At 47.7% G+C, this 16,724-nt stretch overlaps 1 protein-coding gene across 3 annotated transcripts in view; it reads left to right on the top strand.

Moving 5' to 3' along the window:
- Positions 1-4,233: 4,233 nt before the first annotated feature.
- Positions 4,234-16,724, top strand: part of LOC139803808 (voltage-dependent T-type calcium channel subunit alpha-1H-like) — a 114,289-nt gene continuing 101,798 nt past the window's right edge. The window contains exons 1-4 of one of the 3 annotated variants that reach the window (XM_071760353.1): positions 4,234-4,386; positions 5,564-5,697; positions 10,309-10,406; positions 15,538-15,697. In XM_071760353.1, the coding sequence (XP_071616454.1) occupies positions 4,294-4,386; positions 5,564-5,697; positions 10,309-10,406; positions 15,538-15,697 (485 nt within the window). In that variant the 5' untranslated portion in view covers positions 4,234-4,293. The remainder of the gene's footprint in view (positions 4,387-5,563; positions 5,698-10,308; positions 10,407-15,537; positions 15,698-16,724) is intronic. The other 2 variants (XM_071760354.1, XM_071760355.1) reach the window with 2 other exon arrangements.

Raw genomic sequence — 16,724 nt, 5'->3', positions numbered from 1 at the left:
TAGTTTTCTCTTCAGGCCAAGAATCAGAGGTTTATGATAGGAAGGAGCTGGGGGACGTTGGGTTTGGCATTGCTTGGTTCAGCAGAGTCCTTCTTCTGCCTGCTGCTGTCCATGCCAGGATATTCAAACCATCTTCAGAGGAGATGGAGCCATCAGGCCTGGCTGGCACTGGTCTTGCAGTTTAATTAAATCTGTGCTTAAACTGGTTGCACTAAACAGATGCCAAGAAGAGTGTGATAACACAGCTTAGTTCTGCTTTTGCTTGGGTTTGTTGTGTGGCCATAAATTCAATGGAACTGAGTCTCTTCTAAACTTAAATGTGAGGGTCTGGATGTTGGGCTGTTGAAGTTCTACCTCTGTTTTGTCTTTGTGACCCATGACTGGGTCTGATGGCTGGAGGTGCCATCATGATGATACCAGGCTCTGCCCCATTCCTCTGTTCCTTCCTTTGGGGCCTCAGATCAGCAATGGGGAAAGTCAGAAGTGCTTTTAAAAAAGAGAGGAGAAGGAAAAGTGAAATCAGAGGCCAAATGCAATCTTGTATTCGGGAAACACTTTAAAAATATTATTGGTGTCACAAAGGGCTGTCCCACTGCAGGTTCCTCACTCTGCTCTGCATTGGGCTCCTGCCATTCTGTTTTGAGGCTGGAAACACACCAGCTTTTCCTGAGCAACTGCTTCAACACACCCAGGGATTCTCATCTCTCCTTTTAAATCAAGCCAAGGCCTTACCAGATGAGCTGGCACAGCAGAGCTGCAGGAAAAGCAGGTCTTCCCCATGCTGAGGCATCTGCTGGCAACCAGACATCTTCAGCCTCAGGCCACTGGTCTTTCCCTGGACAATTTCAGTGAAACCCTGTGAAAAGCTGCCAGAGAGCATCAGCATCAGGAGAGCATCAGCATGGGAAGAACATCAGGAGAGCATCAGCATAGGGAGAACATCAGGAGAACATCAGCATGGAAAGAACATCAGGAGAGCATCAGCATCAGGAGAACATCAGCATCAGGAGAACATCAGGAGAGCATCAGGAGAGCATCAGCATAGGGAGAACATCAGGAGAGCATCAGCATCAGGAGAGCATCAGCCACTGCAGTAACAGAAGTTGGGGCCAACAACATTTTGGGGCAGAGCCTGGTTCCTGTGTTGCCACTTCCAGCCTCAGGGATGGATTTTAGTGTTCGAGGCTGTGTTGATGCTGCAGCTGGGTGCTGTGTGGCTGGGAGCTCTGCTGCTCCCCAGCTCCTGTCTGAAGGGTGTCTGAGGGATTTGAGCTTGGCCCAGATCCACTTGAGATGTCAGCAGCCTGGAATTTGTGGCAGAGGAAGAAATATTAAGCAAATCTATTGCAATTATCTTTGCCTCCAGCAGTTAGTCTAGATCTCTCCTTACCATCTTTTGCTTTTAAATGTCATCACAAAGTTGGCTGCTTTTAAACTGGGTGGTGCTTTGGTGGCCTGGAGAGCAGCAGTTTCCATGGGAACTCAGAAGTATCATTTTTGCACAGTCATGGTTTGAGCAGGTGGAAGCCACCACTGCTCCTGCAAGACCAGGAGGATCCTAAGGTGGTCTCAGCCCTTGAGAGAAGGTGCCACGTAGGGTGGGAGCAGGAGCCCCATAGGTCTTAGTTTGGTGTCACCATCCCTCTCCTTCCTTCCCCTGACTGCAAAGCCAGGCAGGGTCACCCCTGAGGCTGCTCAGTCCCACGGGACTTCTGTCTCCAGCCACATTTTTGCTGTTTGTGGTGGCACAAGCCCACAGTTGGGATGCTCTCAGACTTCTTTCACCACCTCCTCTCTTTTTTTTTCTCTTCTGGGTGTTTTCTCATCATTATTAGAATGGGGCTTTACTTTCTTGATGGGCATTTCAAACTGGCCCAGGGGTTTGCTTTGGTGGCTGGAAACTGGGGAAAAGCAGCAAGCCAGGGGTTAAATCACAGCTTTTGGGGCTCCTCCAGAGCCCAGAGCAAGAAAGAGGGAAGTGAACTGAAATTCCCTTGAAGCTCTGTGCAGTGGAGGGAGGGAGGATTAGTCCTGTTAGGGCAGAGCACTTGGGGTAATCCTGCTGGTGAATTAGGGATTTCACTGTCATTAATCTGATGTGAAAATAAATAGGACAGGAGCTTAGTGCCTTTGAGGGAGCCTTGGGCACAGGAGGAGAAGGTGGGCTGGAGGGGCTGAGTGGGGACAGGACCTTCCAGCCCAGACCCCTCCAGCTGCAGCACTTTGGGAAGGGTTGGAGGCTGAGGGAGGATGGGGCCAGTCCTGGGAAACATCCAAAAGTCCTAAGCAGGGGCTTCCTTTTTTCTTTTTTTTTTTTTTTAACAGGTCCAAATCCCCACATTTTTGTATTTTCACTTTAAGGGGAAAAAAATACATGTTTACTCTGCAAGTATAAGTGAAATGAGTGCAGCTGTTGGCACCCTGGGAATAGCACAGGAGCTGTGTTTACAGGGAGATCCACAGGAATCCCATCAAGCAATGCAAATATTGTGTGTAGGATGTGGCCAGGGGCTGCTGGGCTTTCTTTGGGTCTGGTGGGAGCTGTTTTCTCTACAGAGCAGGATTCCCCCTCTGCTGCTTCTCATTAGGCAAAAGGGAAAGGGATCCAAAGAACCCCTAGAGGTGTCAAAATCAGAAAGAAGTCATTGAAGGGAGGGAGAAATTAAAATAAACTGACACTGGTATTTCAATGATGCACAAGTCTTCTGGGGCTGTGGCCAGGAGCTTTGTCTGCTCCAGCTCCCTCTGCATCACTGTTGGGGTGACCTGAGGTTTTGTTTTATTTGTTTATCTGATTCCATCTGATTTCCAAGTTGTGCTTGGACTCCAAGGTGTTCCTTACTCTGAATTTTCAAGTTAAAGTCCTCTCTATAACAAGTGGTTTGAATTCAGCTTTTAGGGAAGCTGCAGGACCTGACCCTGCTGATTTCTCTTTTTTTTTTTTTTTTTTTTTTTTTTTTTTTTTAATCTGGCTAAATCAGAGTGTGTCTGCAAAAGCAGTTTGAGGCTGCAGCCCTGCACTTGCCTCATCTTACACTGTGATAAATCTTGCACTGAACTGCTAGGACACCAGATAAAATGCTCCTAAAAGCAGCAGGGATAAATATGGTAGGTATTTTTGTTCTGGTTTCCACAGCAGAATTGTTGGAATCAGAAATAAGACGAGGTCTGTGTGCTTCTGTCTCTGTGACCCCCTTGCTCGCATACGCCTGTGTGTTTGAAGGCAGAAAGGTTTATTCATACCCAGATGTTTCCAGTTATTTTCTCCTAGAACAGTTCTCTCATTCAGGCCTAATTTGTAAAACTCCTGTTTAGGTCTCCCCAGTCTTTTAAAATTATTTTAATAGTCACACCCACAGCAGTAACCATAAGCTCTGAGCCTATTTTGCACTGATGGGAGTCTCCACTTACTACTTTGAAACTATGACTGTTAGTGTGGTTGAACACTGGTGGGTCCTGTAAGAGACTCTGGTTTCTTTTTTGGTGACTAAAAATATCCAACCTTGAGCCCCTTCTGTCCCTCATGAAGTCTGTGCTGTCCATTCTGGGCCTTGGTTGACATCCCATAACATCTCACCAGTTTGTGCCACCAGTTTGGCTTCATTTTGCCTTTGTCCTTGGTCGTGATGTGGAAGTCAAAATGGAATCTACAGCTCCTTGAGACTTAGAAACAGGGTGGAAAGGAGGCAGCCTGCATCCAGCACCCATTCCTGTGGCTCAAGGTGGAAAGAAGGAGAGCAACCTCACTGGATGGAGCAAAGAACTGGGCACGAATGATTTCTAGTGATGCCAGAATGAATTCATTTTTCTTCCACGTGGTTTCTTTAGCTTGGTAGTGAAAGAGTTAATGCTAGTGAAGGTTTGAGGTGTTTCACTGGTGGTAAAACCCTTTGAGATCTGGAGTTGAAAGTTGCTGTGGGAGGAGGACTGAGGGGCCTGTGCTCCAGGATGCCCTTGGGTGTGCAGGAAGTTCAGGAGAGGATGAAGATGTGGAGGACTTGGGATGGAAACCATGGCCATGGGGCTGGTTGTGCTGTGCAGGCCATGAAAAGCGTCCTTTGTCCCTTCATCTCCACAGGAGTACCCTTCCTAAGGACTGCTCCTCAATGGCCAAAATCTCCAAACCTTGGCAACCTGGGGACCTTTGGCTTGGTTTCATTTTGTGCTTGTGGGAGGAGTGAAAGCTTTGTGAGGTGTAAACACCCTGGGGCTTCAGCTTTCCCCCTCCCAATGGCCACTGAAGTGTTTTGCCCTCCTTAACCCTCTCCTCTCACCTGGTTCGAGCACGTCAGCATGTTGGTCATCCTCCTGAACTGTGTCACCCTGGGCATGTTCCAGCCCTGTGAGGACGTGGAGTGCCAGTCAGAGCGCTGCACCATCCTGGAGGTAAGGAACCCAACACTGCACCACTGGGACATGGGAGGTGTGGGGTGGCCATCCCGGGAGCTGGGACCCCCATCTTTTCCCCAGGATCCAGCCATGAAAGCCTTTCCATAGGGATGGGTTTTCCAGTGCAAGGTCTATCCTCCAAGGAGCAGCTGCCATGGCTCTAGGTGGGACCTGAAGGCTGACGTTTGGGCTTATCCCAACAAACATCTGGTGAAGGTAGAAGGGCTCAAACTGAGCATCTGCCTCCCACTGGAGATGGGAGGGCAATGCCCCAGGGAACCTCCTGCTCGCAGTGGGTTCCACCTCAGCCAGCTTGCTGCCAGCATCTCTTGGATTCATAGAATCATAGAATTGGCTGGGTTGGAAGGGACCTCAGAGATCATCAGGTCCAACCCTTGACCCACCGCTCCCAGCCCATGGCACTGAGTGCCATATCCAGGCTCTTTTTAAATATCTCCAGGGACAGAGAATTGCTGCAGTCTGGTCCATGCAATTTGGCACTGAGGGCTTTGCCATTTCATTCCCTTCTTCATGAACCAAAAACCACAGGACAGCCCCATGCGAGGCTGTCCTCTGCAGCAGAGCCCACCAGCTGAAGTGCAGCATCCCCAAGAGCCAGGACGAGTGACCTTTGGGAACTGGATGCCCACACAAAGCTCACAGCCCCTTGTTGGCCACCCCAAGCTTAGTAGGGCTTAGTAGCTTGTCACTTCATTCCTCACTGCCTCCTGGCAATCCTCTGGCTGCCATATGCCCACAGGATTGGTTTTGGAAGCCCATCCTGGCAGCATCTGGTGCGTGGGCTGCACCTTGGCGCTGGGCTTCCTGCAGCAACTCAGTTCTCATGCTTGGAACCAACTTTTCCTCTTTCTGATGCATTACATCAACTCGTACAACAGGGATGTCCTTATGTCTTCATCAGGAGATTACCAGAAGCAGCTAATGCTTCCCAGGCAGTGGCCTGACCTGGGTGCTGTGCTCAGGGATTGCCTGAACCCATCAGATACCACAGATTTTGTTTCTGTGTTTGGTGAGTGGCACTTTGGTTGTTGGTGCTTTGCTTTGCCACGGCTGCCAGGTACACAGGGTGCCTCTGTGGTGAGAGCCCTCCTGTCTGCTCTCCCTGGTAAGAGCAGGGCAGAACTGACTGTAATCATCTTTTACTGCTCTCCAGGCATTCGACGACTTCATTTTCGCTTTCTTTGCGGTGGAGATGGTCATCAAGATGGTGGCTCTGGGGATCTTCGGGCAGAAGTGTTACCTTGGAGATACATGGAATCGCCTGGACTTCTTCATCGTGATGGCAGGGTTAGTAACAAAACCTCATCAATTTCTTCTTTGCAGTGAAAACAAGAAAACCCCAGAGAGCCAAACCCTGTAGGTTGTCCTGGCTGGTTTTTGTAAAGTCTTGTGAAAGTTGCCAGGCTCAAGCCAAAGCAAAGTCTCAGAAGTCTCATTTGAGACCATGCCAGATGATGGGGTGGGGTGTGAATGGGAGGGCAAAAGCCACCAGGTTGTCACTACCAATCTTTTGTGTCATCTCTGTCAAGCTGAGTGCATGCTGACCCAGTCCTTGTGGTGACCAGGATGTCCCAGTACTCAGGGGTCAGACTGCTGCCTCCAGTACATGGCAGCTCAGCCCCACTCCTGCTCTGGGACACTGTGAGGCAGAGAGGCAGAAATTGGCCAAACAAGGAGAATCTAGCCCCAGAATCTGGCTCAGAAAGTTGAAATGCCAGTGGAAGAAGCTGGCTTGAAGTTGGCTCAAATTACAAGTGCACATAAATGCCTCCTGTAAACTTCTCCTGGTTGACATTTTAATACCCTGTCCCATAGCTGCTCGTTGGTGTAGTGTTAATAAACAGATAGAGGGAAGATCTGGGTGCTTTTGACACCAGTTCCCTCACACCCATTGGGAAGAAACTGAGTGGACTTAAAGCTTGGCAAGTCCAGAAGTGTTTGGGGTTTTTTTTTCCTATAAATAAATTTATTTTAGAAACCCCAGGCTCTCGTACTTGCTTACTATACCCTAGAAAGTCATCGACTGCTTTAATTACAGAGCTCTGCCTTATTTCTAAATTCCTGGGTTTATAATGACCAGCCTGGGGTTAATTAGAACATTCCTGTAATATGTTGGAGCATTTTTCCCCTAACATTACTGATGCAAAATCTTTGCTGCACTAATGGAGGTTTGGTTTTGCTCCTTGTTATTTGTCTGGAATACAATTAGGAATGGCCTTCTTGGGTTGAATAAAACATGGGCCCTCCTGAGCAGAGCTTCCTTTGAACCCATTTGTGGTTACAGCCTGGGCAAGAACAACAGAGACAACAACAGGAGCAGTTAATTATTTTTTTTAGTCTAAAAAGTGCTGCAGCATTTAAGCCAGAGGTGGTAAGGGATAGAACGAGGCTGTGGCTGCAGGGGGAACTGGGGATCAGAAATCAGGCATCCATCACTGACAGACCAACAGTTTCCCCATGCTGATCCTGCAGGATGAGCTCTCCTGATGGATGAGCAGAGGTTGCCCACATCATCAAACAGCTCATCCCAGAGAATGAAGCAGCAGATGCAGGCAGAAAGGCTGAGCCCCTCTGCTTATACCTCAGAGGCAGGTTTGGCACCAGGTTCTTTGGTCAGATAGCCCCTGGGACAAGGGGAAAGGTGGCTGGTGAGTCCATTTGGGAGTTTTCCAAGGTATTTTCCCACCCTCCGTGGCTGGCAAATGTTTGAGAAGAGGGAAAACAGCAGAAGCACCAGGAGATCCTGATGAGGAGCCCTGCTGCCAGTCATGTTAGTCAGGCTCCCACCACTACTGTTTGATCCAGCAACTGGAGGTGGTTTTGGCAGGGAAGACACTACTGGGATAACTGGAGATGTGTTTTTCAGCAGGTGGAGGGATGTGATGAATTTATTACGAGGCCTTTTCTGATAAGAAGGGTAACAAGTGGCAGGCAGTGCATAGTTTGTCCCATTTGGGCTCCTCAAATAAGCTGATTTGGCTTACTAGCAAGGATACCAAAGACAGTGGAATATAAGCAGGGAAACTACAAAATAAACATATATTCTGCCTGTAGCAACAGATTGTGTCTGAAGTTTGTTCCAGCACTGAAAGCCCTTTCATGTTTTGCTGTTTTGCTCGCCTGAGAAATGTGCCCTGGAAAATTTCAGACAGAATAGAGCTTACAGCCCTTCCCTCTGTCCAGCAGCCAAGTTGAAAACATTTCCTGAGTATCAAAAATGTTGCCCACAGAAGCTTGAAGCCAGAGAGATTTCTTGTGCATCCAGTCCCTGGAGAAGTTGCAAGCTCAGGTGATACAGTTTGGACACCTTTAACTTCACTGTCAGCTGAAGGACTGGAAGATGTTCATGGTAGAAGACAAAGGCTTGTGCCTCTTTTTTTGTTTCTTTTTTTAAGTACCCAGAGGCTGTAGAGAATCACGTACCCAGTGCCTGTCCACCCTACATCTCCAAAATTTCCAGCTCCAGCAGGTTCCTGTTGGGCATTTCCAGGGTATTCTTGGTATACAAGTGTGATATTAGAACAGGACCTCAAGCATGGCCTTGGCAAAGAACCCTTTGACAGTCTCATGGAGGTTTCAAATGTTTTTGCTGGTTGTAAAAGTTCCAATCTAAAATCCATCAATTGAAGCTTGATGGATTGTTTCAAGCTGGCTGCAGTGGGTGATGTAGATCCCCCTCAGACTTCACATCCTAGATGGAGTATCACAGAAGTCCAAAGTGTCAGGGTCACTAAGTCTGTTTCCTTAGCCAAATTCTGGATTATTCCTCTTTTATCCAACCCCTGTTGAAAGTCCAAGGGCCAAGTAAGGCCCTGGGAGCAAACCCAGCTCCCTCTGGCTCATTTCATACCCCTTTTATGTGCCATTAGTAGCTGAAGGAGTGTATCAGTTACACTAAAATCCACTTACTCAGCCACCTCCTAAATTATGAGTGTGCTGCAGTAGGTCCAGGCCAGCAAACCGATTCAGGCTTTGGCATAATTCACTTCAGGGACTTTAAACAATGCTTTATCTCTTCCTGCAAGTCTCTTCCTGCTGTTTAGAGCAGATGCCTGGTGCTGGGTACATCCCCCTTGCTGCAGGTGTGAATGGGCATCTCCAATGTCTTTCCCACTGTGTGCTCCTTCCTGGGGCTGCTTCATGAACACACACATTAGATTTAAAACCTGCTTTTGTACCAGGCTGAATTTTAAAGTTATTCCTCATGGTGGGCTCAGTTCCTACATACAAGCTTTAAGGTGGTTTTGATTTATAAAGGCAAACTGCTTCAGAGAAAAAAAAAATATATCTCTGGAAGGTTATCACTAAAACCAGCTTCAAGTCATCAGGGCCTCTGCAAAGGTTCATGAGCCAGAGTCAGCTCAGTGCAAAACCAGTGATATTGTGGGGTTACAGCAAACAGCTTCAGGACAAAGACAAAAGAGAATGAAACATCAGAACATGTGGATTTTCCCAGTTAAACTTTGTGCAGCAGGGCAAGGCATCAAATCCCAAGTGTGAGGCTCTTGTGAAGCAGAGCACAGACAGGCACAGGGGTGGTGATGAGCTTGAACAAAACTTGCCTGAAACCAAACCTCATTCTGCAGTTGCCTGAAATTCAGCTGAATCTTCTTGATGGCACAGAGTAATTTTGGTCTCTCTTGGCTGCAGGATGCCCGAGTTGAAAACCTCTGTTTCTACCAAAGCCTCTGAAGCACTTGGTTGTAGCAATTCAGCTCCTATTCGCCTTCCTCCTTCCCTGTTTTGTTTGTTTATTTTTTAAAAAACCAAAACAAAAGCTCTTTCTCCATGGGATCCAACAGTTTACTCACAGGGTTGCTTTTGATGCTGTTCTCTTATTTGAACAGGCGTGGGGAGAAATTTGTGACATATTTACAAGTGCTTCCCTCTAGTCAAACCCATAAATTGTAATTACAGCCATGCTAACTATCCATAACCCCATTAAAACAACAACACTACACCCATTTGCCACTCGTTGCTGTAAAAGAGCAAAAAAACTGACTTGCCTTAACGTCCTTCCCAGCCTGGGAGAGGAATGTTTATGTGAAATGGAGACAGAGCATGAAAAAGAAAGTGTTCCCTATTCTTAATAATAAAATGGAAACCAAGCTACTTTAGTGGCATTTTGTCGCTTGGTTATTCACATTTTGATCACAGGGGGAGAGAGGAGTTGGTGTGAAAATAGGCTGGGGTGCTAGTAAGGGGTTTAATATCAGAACCATCTTACTGGCTTTGAGCTGCATGGGGTTGGGCAGTGAGGGAGAAGTTAATGAGAAGGAATTGCAGCAGGGCTGGGGGGTGAGCAGAGATCTGGGGGCTCCCCATCCACCCCCAGTGTGCAAACTGGGGCACCAGTTTTGCTGCTCCTCATCGTGCCAAATCCTGCTTGCCAAGGTGGTGCCTGTGTTTGTTAAGTCAGGAGAATGTCTGCCCCCCAACCCCAGATCCTAGGGGTATTTTCAGTCTCTCAGAAGCTGAAATGTCCCTTATATCTCCTCTCAGCAGCAAGGGGCACATTGGGAGCTGCAGACACAGAGCAGGTGGGTTTGTAAACGCAGGCAGCCCCAGCACCCTCTGTCTAGGGGGACAAGAGGAAATGTCCTGAAGTTGCACCAGGGGAGGTTTAAGCTGGATATTAGGAAGAATTTCTTTACTGAGAGAGTAGTTAGGTGTTAGAACAGACTGCTTGAGGAGGTGGTGGAATCAGCATCTCTGGAAGTATTTAAAAACCACGTAGATGAGGCACTTCAGGCCGTGGCGATACAGATCTTGAAAAATCCCTGTTATCTATTTTATTTGGGGGGAGATTTCGACGGTTGGTTGGACACGGTGATCTTGCAGGTCTTTTCCAACTGTGACAATTCTGTCATCCTGACACCTTTCCTCTTTCCCCCACAGCATGATGGAATATTCCCTGGATGGACACAACGTCAGCTTGTCTGCGATCCGCACCGTCCGGGTGCTTCGGCCGCTACGAGCCATTAACAGGGTCCCAAGTAAGTGACACCTTTGTCCCCATCACCCTGGGGCTCTGCTTATTGTTATTATTATTATTATTGTTATGGCCTTAGGAAAAGGGGAGGGGAGTGGATTTTATACCTGAGGTGCTAAATTTTTGTGGCTGTTTTTCAATGTTTTTCGTAAACTCTCTGAGGTAAGTAACTCTCTTCTCCTAGTGTGAAGTAAATAACAAAGTTCTGCTAAAAAAAAGGGGAAAGATCAGTTCTAAGAGGGATCTTCTTGCCCAGAATGGGTTCATTTTCCCCTCTAAGTTATTTAAGGCCTTTCCATCTCTCTGTTGAGAGCAGCCTCTGTTGCTGGTAAAATACCGCAGAAGGTTTGTGGTCATGTAGAACAAAATTGGGTTCACCCACGGTAGAAAGTTCAAGTGGCCCCTAAATCCATTTTCAAGTGGCTTCAGCTGCTTGTCTTCTAAATCCAATTTCAAAGACAAACCAACAAGTTGAAATAATTTCCTGCTGGAATCATCTGTCTGCTGAGCAATCCTTTGCAAGGCACTAATTTCGTAGCGCTTCCATCGTATCTTTATAACCCAAATCCACTCGATTCAGAATGAAACAGCATTGTATGGAAATCACAGAAGTTTCTTGCAAAAAAGAAAAAAATACATTTCCTGTTCCTTTTTAAAAGCATATTTTGAATGACACAGCCCCACCAGTCCTTGCTGAACATCCTGCTTAGATTAATTGCCCATCTTGCCGGCACATCTAGGGACAGCAAAACAAACTCCCCCAGAAGGGTTTCAGTTCCAGTCTTTAGATGAACATGCAAAGGAAACAGATGGGTGTTTACGCACAGGAGCCTTTGAAGTTTCTCTCTGAGCTAATTTTTTTTTTTTTCAGCATTTAAAAAAAAAAACCAAAAATCTGTAAGTTCTACAGTGACATCGTTAGATGTTAAAAACAAAATGAAAAGAAATGAAAAGCTAAAAAGGACCCTCTGGAGCTTTGTTTTCCTAAAGAGGTTTTGTTACCAGGGTTTCTGACCAGCCCAAAAGCTCAACACAAAGTTTTCTCTGGGTTTTGGAGTGTGGTGGCTCCATGGCCTCGTGGGGACAGGGAGAGCAGAGGGACCCTGGCTCAGGGCCCTGCCAAGGTTTCGGGTTGGGGTGAGGATCAGACTTGCTCTGGAGTGATTTAAAACCATGAAACGTCTCAGAGCAATCCCTTGAAACAGTGGGAGTCTGAAGCTGGGATTCAGCTGGGCTGAGAGCAGAAGCTGGGGGAATTTGAGGATTTCCATGCCAATTAAACCAAGGCCTGGGGATCCAAACGCCTCCAAGTCTGGGTGAAATTTTGGTCTGGGTCCAGCTTGAGGCTTTCTTCCCTAGGAGTTTTATATTGAAGCTTTGAAGTAAGTCTTTTAGGCTGTCTTCTGCTGCACTTACCCTTTTTTAAATTTTTTTTTTTCAAAAGCAATAGTATATCTTCCATTTTTTTGTTACTAGTATGTGAGATTAATTCCAAAGAGCTCAGTCCCTGTTTGGAGCTGAGTTGCTTGGTTTGACAAGCAAGGCTGGTCTTACAACACTACCAGTGTCTTGAACAAGTGCCAGGGCAGGATTAGTATTCTTAGAAATATCTCTGTTCCTGGAGGGCAGATAATCACAGACTTTACTTGTTTATGACACACTAACTGCATCCACTTCTGCCATTGATGCTTTTACTCTTTCAGACTGATGTAATCCAGAGTCAGCAGAGAAAGGATAGCCACAGTCCTCTGCTTTGTTGTAGTTTGGCAGTTTCTGGCAATAGCAGAGTTATATTTCTAGTCTTTCATCCATGGGGATGCTAGAGCTCAGCTGAAGGATTACCTTGGACACCCAAGTACATCCCAGGCAGCAGGTCCTGCTCAGCCCCATCCCTGCTGTCCCCAGTACTGGAACAGTCACCCTCCCCTGGCCACTTCAGGAAGGTTTTTTTGGCTGACTGGCAGTAGCAAAAATGATTTCAAGCAGGTAGGAATTACAGCTGGTGTTACAGCAAGCAGAAAGGAGGAGAAGACCCATGAAAAATAGCCTGGAGATTTATCCCTGTGATGCCTGGGCACTTCCCTGGGTTTCAGCCAGTGCTGTTAGCTCTTCACTTCCAGGCACAATAAATTCACCCACAAGATTATTTCATTTTTATTTTATTTGCTATGAAAAGAAAGGAGAACCCTGGCCAATAAAAACAACATCTCTATTAGAAATTATTCCTTGAAAATGGCTGGAAAAAATAGAATTCCTGCAATTTATATGTTTGGCAAGGGGGCTGTAGTTGCAGGGTTTTTCTTAGTAGTGATCACTTTTTTTTTTTCAGGTCCATTTCACTGTCTTATTTTTGTTTTTCTACTATGTGGTTTAGAGCAGGCATCACATGGAATGGGAATGAAAAGAAATCCTGATCCTCATTTCAGCCTAACAATGCTCATGCTCTTCTCCCGTGGCACACTTGACATTCTGCTGAGAGCCCAGAGCACCCTTAGTGGGTAGCAAACAGATGGATTCAATCTCGAGAACGGTGCCACTAAACAACCCAAAATACCAAAAGTAGCTGAGCAGAAAGTTGTCTGGCACAGGGAGATAAATTTTAACCATTTTCAGGGAAAAAAAACCAAACCAAAACAAACAAAAAAAAAAAGCAAGAATACTAGTGAGAGTGGGGGAGAAAAAAAGAAAAGCCCAGCATCATTTTTCCAGTGGGAATTCAGTGAGGCTTTTCTGCTTTTCCAAAGATAGATTTGGAAGAGCAGTGCTGTGAGATGTGCTCCTGGGGGGTTTACAGTGACAACACGTGTTGGGAACGAGCGTGGCTGAAATCCCCCCCCCCATTGCCTCCAGCTCTGGGGTTTCCCCTCCATGTCCGGCTGGCACCTCCCTCCTGCTCCGGGGGACTGGCATCCCACAGCACCCCTGGGGCTGGCACAGCCTGGCTGCCAGCTCCCTGTCCCTGCCCTGCGGGGTGGCACTGGCGCCGGGGTGGCACAGGGAGGGGGTTTGGAGGGGCTGGCACCAGGATGGGTGCCCGGAAAGTGGCTCCTCCTGAGCGGCATCCACGGGAGGCGCCAGCAGCGGGGAGCCAGGAGGCCATGGAGACCATGAAAGGCTCTTGCCCTGGGATGCAGGGGTTATTACTCACACCTAATTATTTATTATTTTTTAAATTAATTATTATTTATTAGTGCAGACTTGTTGGCAGGGGTGGCTTGTCCTCTCATGCCATGCTGACAAGGTAAGGTCAGCTCCAGCTTGGCTGGGTGGTGTTTCTGCTGGCAAGAGGGAGAGGAGGAGTGAGGGGAAGCACTGGGACAGGGCTCTGGCTCCTGCCCACATTGCCTGGGAAGTGCCAGGGATGGGTCCTGGTGCCCTGAGAGTCTGCTCCTCTCATCCCTGGGGTCTGCACTCCCTCCTGAGGGTCAGGAAGGATAGAGCCAGGCTCTTCTCAGTGATGTTCAATATAAGTCAAGGGGTAAGGGGTAGAAGTTGGAGCATAGGAGGTTCTGTGTAAGAAAAACCTTTTTCACTGTGAGGGTGACAGAGCACTGAACAGGCTGCCCAGTGAGGCTGTGGAATTTCCCTCTCTGAAGACATTCAGAACCTGAATGTGTTCCTGTCTGACTGCTCTAGGTGATCCTGCTCTGGCAGGGGGGTTGGACTTTGATGGTCTCTCAAGGTCCCTTCTAAGCCCTAACAATCTGGGATAGAGATGCCAGGCTGCAGCCCTGGATTAGCACGAGAGGCACCAGGCAGGGGTAAGAAGCCAACGTGGAGATCTGTGGGGGAGGAGGGACTGTGGCAGTGTTCATGCTGCTCTGTTCAAATGGGATGACTGATGGAGAGAAGCATCCTGCTAGGGAAAACTGAGGGAGAGAAGTGGTGCCCATGCAGGTGGGCAGGAAAAAGTGTCTGCAGAGCCTTTTAGTGGGATAAAAAGCCTCCCAAGATGGCAGTGTCACCTTACCCAGCAGCCACATTGATTTCCAGCATGCCATCAACCTGAGCCCTGCTCTCTGCCAAGCTCCTGGGTTTGGCTTCTGGTTTTATTCTTTTCTATAATTTAACACTTGCTTTTGTCGCTTCCTCTTTTCATTTTTCTCCTCTCATCAATTATCAGCAGTTGAAATGATGGCAGGTTGCTGTCTCAGAGGTTCATTTAACCTCTAGTGACCCGCCAAGCTGGAATTCATTATTCCCTTCTTATTCCTGTTTTATCCTTGAGTTTCAAGGCACCCTCAGGTGCCAGCCCAGTCCCTGCCTCCTTGCCCAGTTTGCCCTGGGCAGCAATGCTGGGAGCATGCTGGATGGGGATGCAAGGGTTAACTGTGGCTCTGCAAAGTTGACTCATTCCTCAATCTTATTTGGGATGGAAGAGCTTGTGCAGAAATCAGCATCTCCCTGGCAGCAGAGGTGCTGGGGGAGCCCCTGCCCTGCACGCTGAGCCTTGCAGAGAGGTGTGGGACCATCTGGGAAGGTCTCCCTGCAAAGGAGCAGGGGAAGGGAGCAGAGCTGAGAACTTTAATTGGGGGAAGAAACATTTAGATCCTGCTTCCCCTCCTCAAAAAAAAGTAAAATATTTCCCTTGCTTGGGAGTCCTACAAGCTTTGGAGCATGGGTGTCTCTGAGCTGCCAGTGGTCGGCAAGGAGAGGAGTCCTCTGTGGAGGAGCTGTTGCAGAGGAGGCCCAGGGAGCAGTCCCAGCTATCATCCTACACAAGGCATTGTTTAGGGGAACAATTTGTGTAATTCATGAGAGATGTTCAATATGTTTATAAATATATATTTTGACAGTTTCTCGGGAGGCTGACGGCTTGCGAGGGCGTTTCTGCAGAAGAACTGCTTTGTAGCTTTGCCTGTGTTTGTGTGTTATTAAGTGCTGTGTTTCAGAAAACATCTGAAATTCCCACTCTAAAGTCCACCCTTTGGAGATATCCTCTTAGTTCCCATGTGCTGCCAAGCATTTTGCACTCTTTGCCTTCCTTTCCAGCCTGAAGGCTTAGGGGAAAACACAACCATCCCAGTTTCTCTGCCCAGGATGCACTGGTTGCAGAACCAAGATGGGAGTAGTGTGGCATCCCTGCTCTCCCCATCACAGTGCTCCTCTAACCTGTTTTCTCCTTCTCCCCACAGGTATGAGAATACTTGTCACCCTGCTCTTAGATACTCTGCCTATGTTAGGCAACGTCCTCCTCTTGTGCTTCTTTGTCTTCTTCATCTTTGGGATCGTCGGTGTGCAGCTCTGGGCAGGGCTGCTGAGAAACAGGTGTTTTCTAGACAGGAATTTTGCAACGTAAGTACAGCAAAGAAAATCTTCACCTTTTCATCCTTTCCTCCCTCTCCTCTGATGGAGAATTCCCAGCTGTCAGTGGGGTGAGCATCCAGCAGCACGTGGATAAGAGCACAGTGGCAGCTCTGCAGCTCTTACCTGAGTTGTCATCTTGATTCACAAGGTTGTTGGCTTCAGGACTCTGAGTCTGGGTTTTTGTATGAAAAAAAAAAACTAAACAAACACTTGTCACCAAGTTTACTGAGGATTTGGAGTGGCTTTCTCATGTTTTCTCTCTGCACCTGAAGGACAAAGACATCAGTGGCTTGGATTATCTCTGTCCAAGGAAGCTGAGATCCCTGACTCTGGAAATTTAAGGATTTAGAACAAACAAAAGTATTAGAATGCTCCTCAAACTGTCAGTTCTCAAAACTGTGCAGATCTGGGAGGTCACCTAGCACACCACACCACCTGGCAGGAGGTTGATGAGGTGTTCTGCACACTGGTGCTGGCTGCACCATGGAGGTGCTGCTGGAACACACAAATAAGTCTTTGTAGGTGTATTGCAATAAGAAGCTTGACATGAAATGCATTAAAGACTTTGTCTCAGTCTGGGACAGGCATCAGGTATGGGCAGCACATTTGATTACCTTCTCTTTTTGGTGCAAACTTTAGTTTTGGTTCTCCCAAGACCAACCTCCCTGCCAGGTGCTGAGGGGTGCTAAGAGGCCTTAATTTTCCTGGGACCCACACCCATACCCTGCCTATTTAAACGCAGTCTGTGGCTCTCAGTCCTTGGTTGAGCTGTGCTGCATTTGTCTTTGTTCCTGGTTTCTTTGGCTCCTGCCTGAGTTTATTGGGTGAGTTCTGGTTCACTGTTTGCCATTTCTGGGGCTCTGCATGGGTCCTGCTGCCACCCCTGAGCTCTGCATGCTGTGTTCAGACTCTGTGGGTGCTGCTGGCACCTTGGCTCATCCCCTGCCATGGGACAGTCCTGCACTTGCTGCTCCCCGGTGTGATCCTGAGCTTGGGCTGTTGTGCACCTGGCCCT

Source organism: Heliangelus exortis, chromosome 17, assembly GCF_036169615.1.
Source record: "Heliangelus exortis chromosome 17, bHelExo1.hap1, whole genome shotgun sequence".
In the NCBI taxonomy this organism is placed as follows: Eukaryota; Metazoa; Chordata; class Aves; order Apodiformes; family Trochilidae; genus Heliangelus; species Heliangelus exortis.
This window is presented reverse-complemented; position numbering and strand designations above follow the sequence as displayed.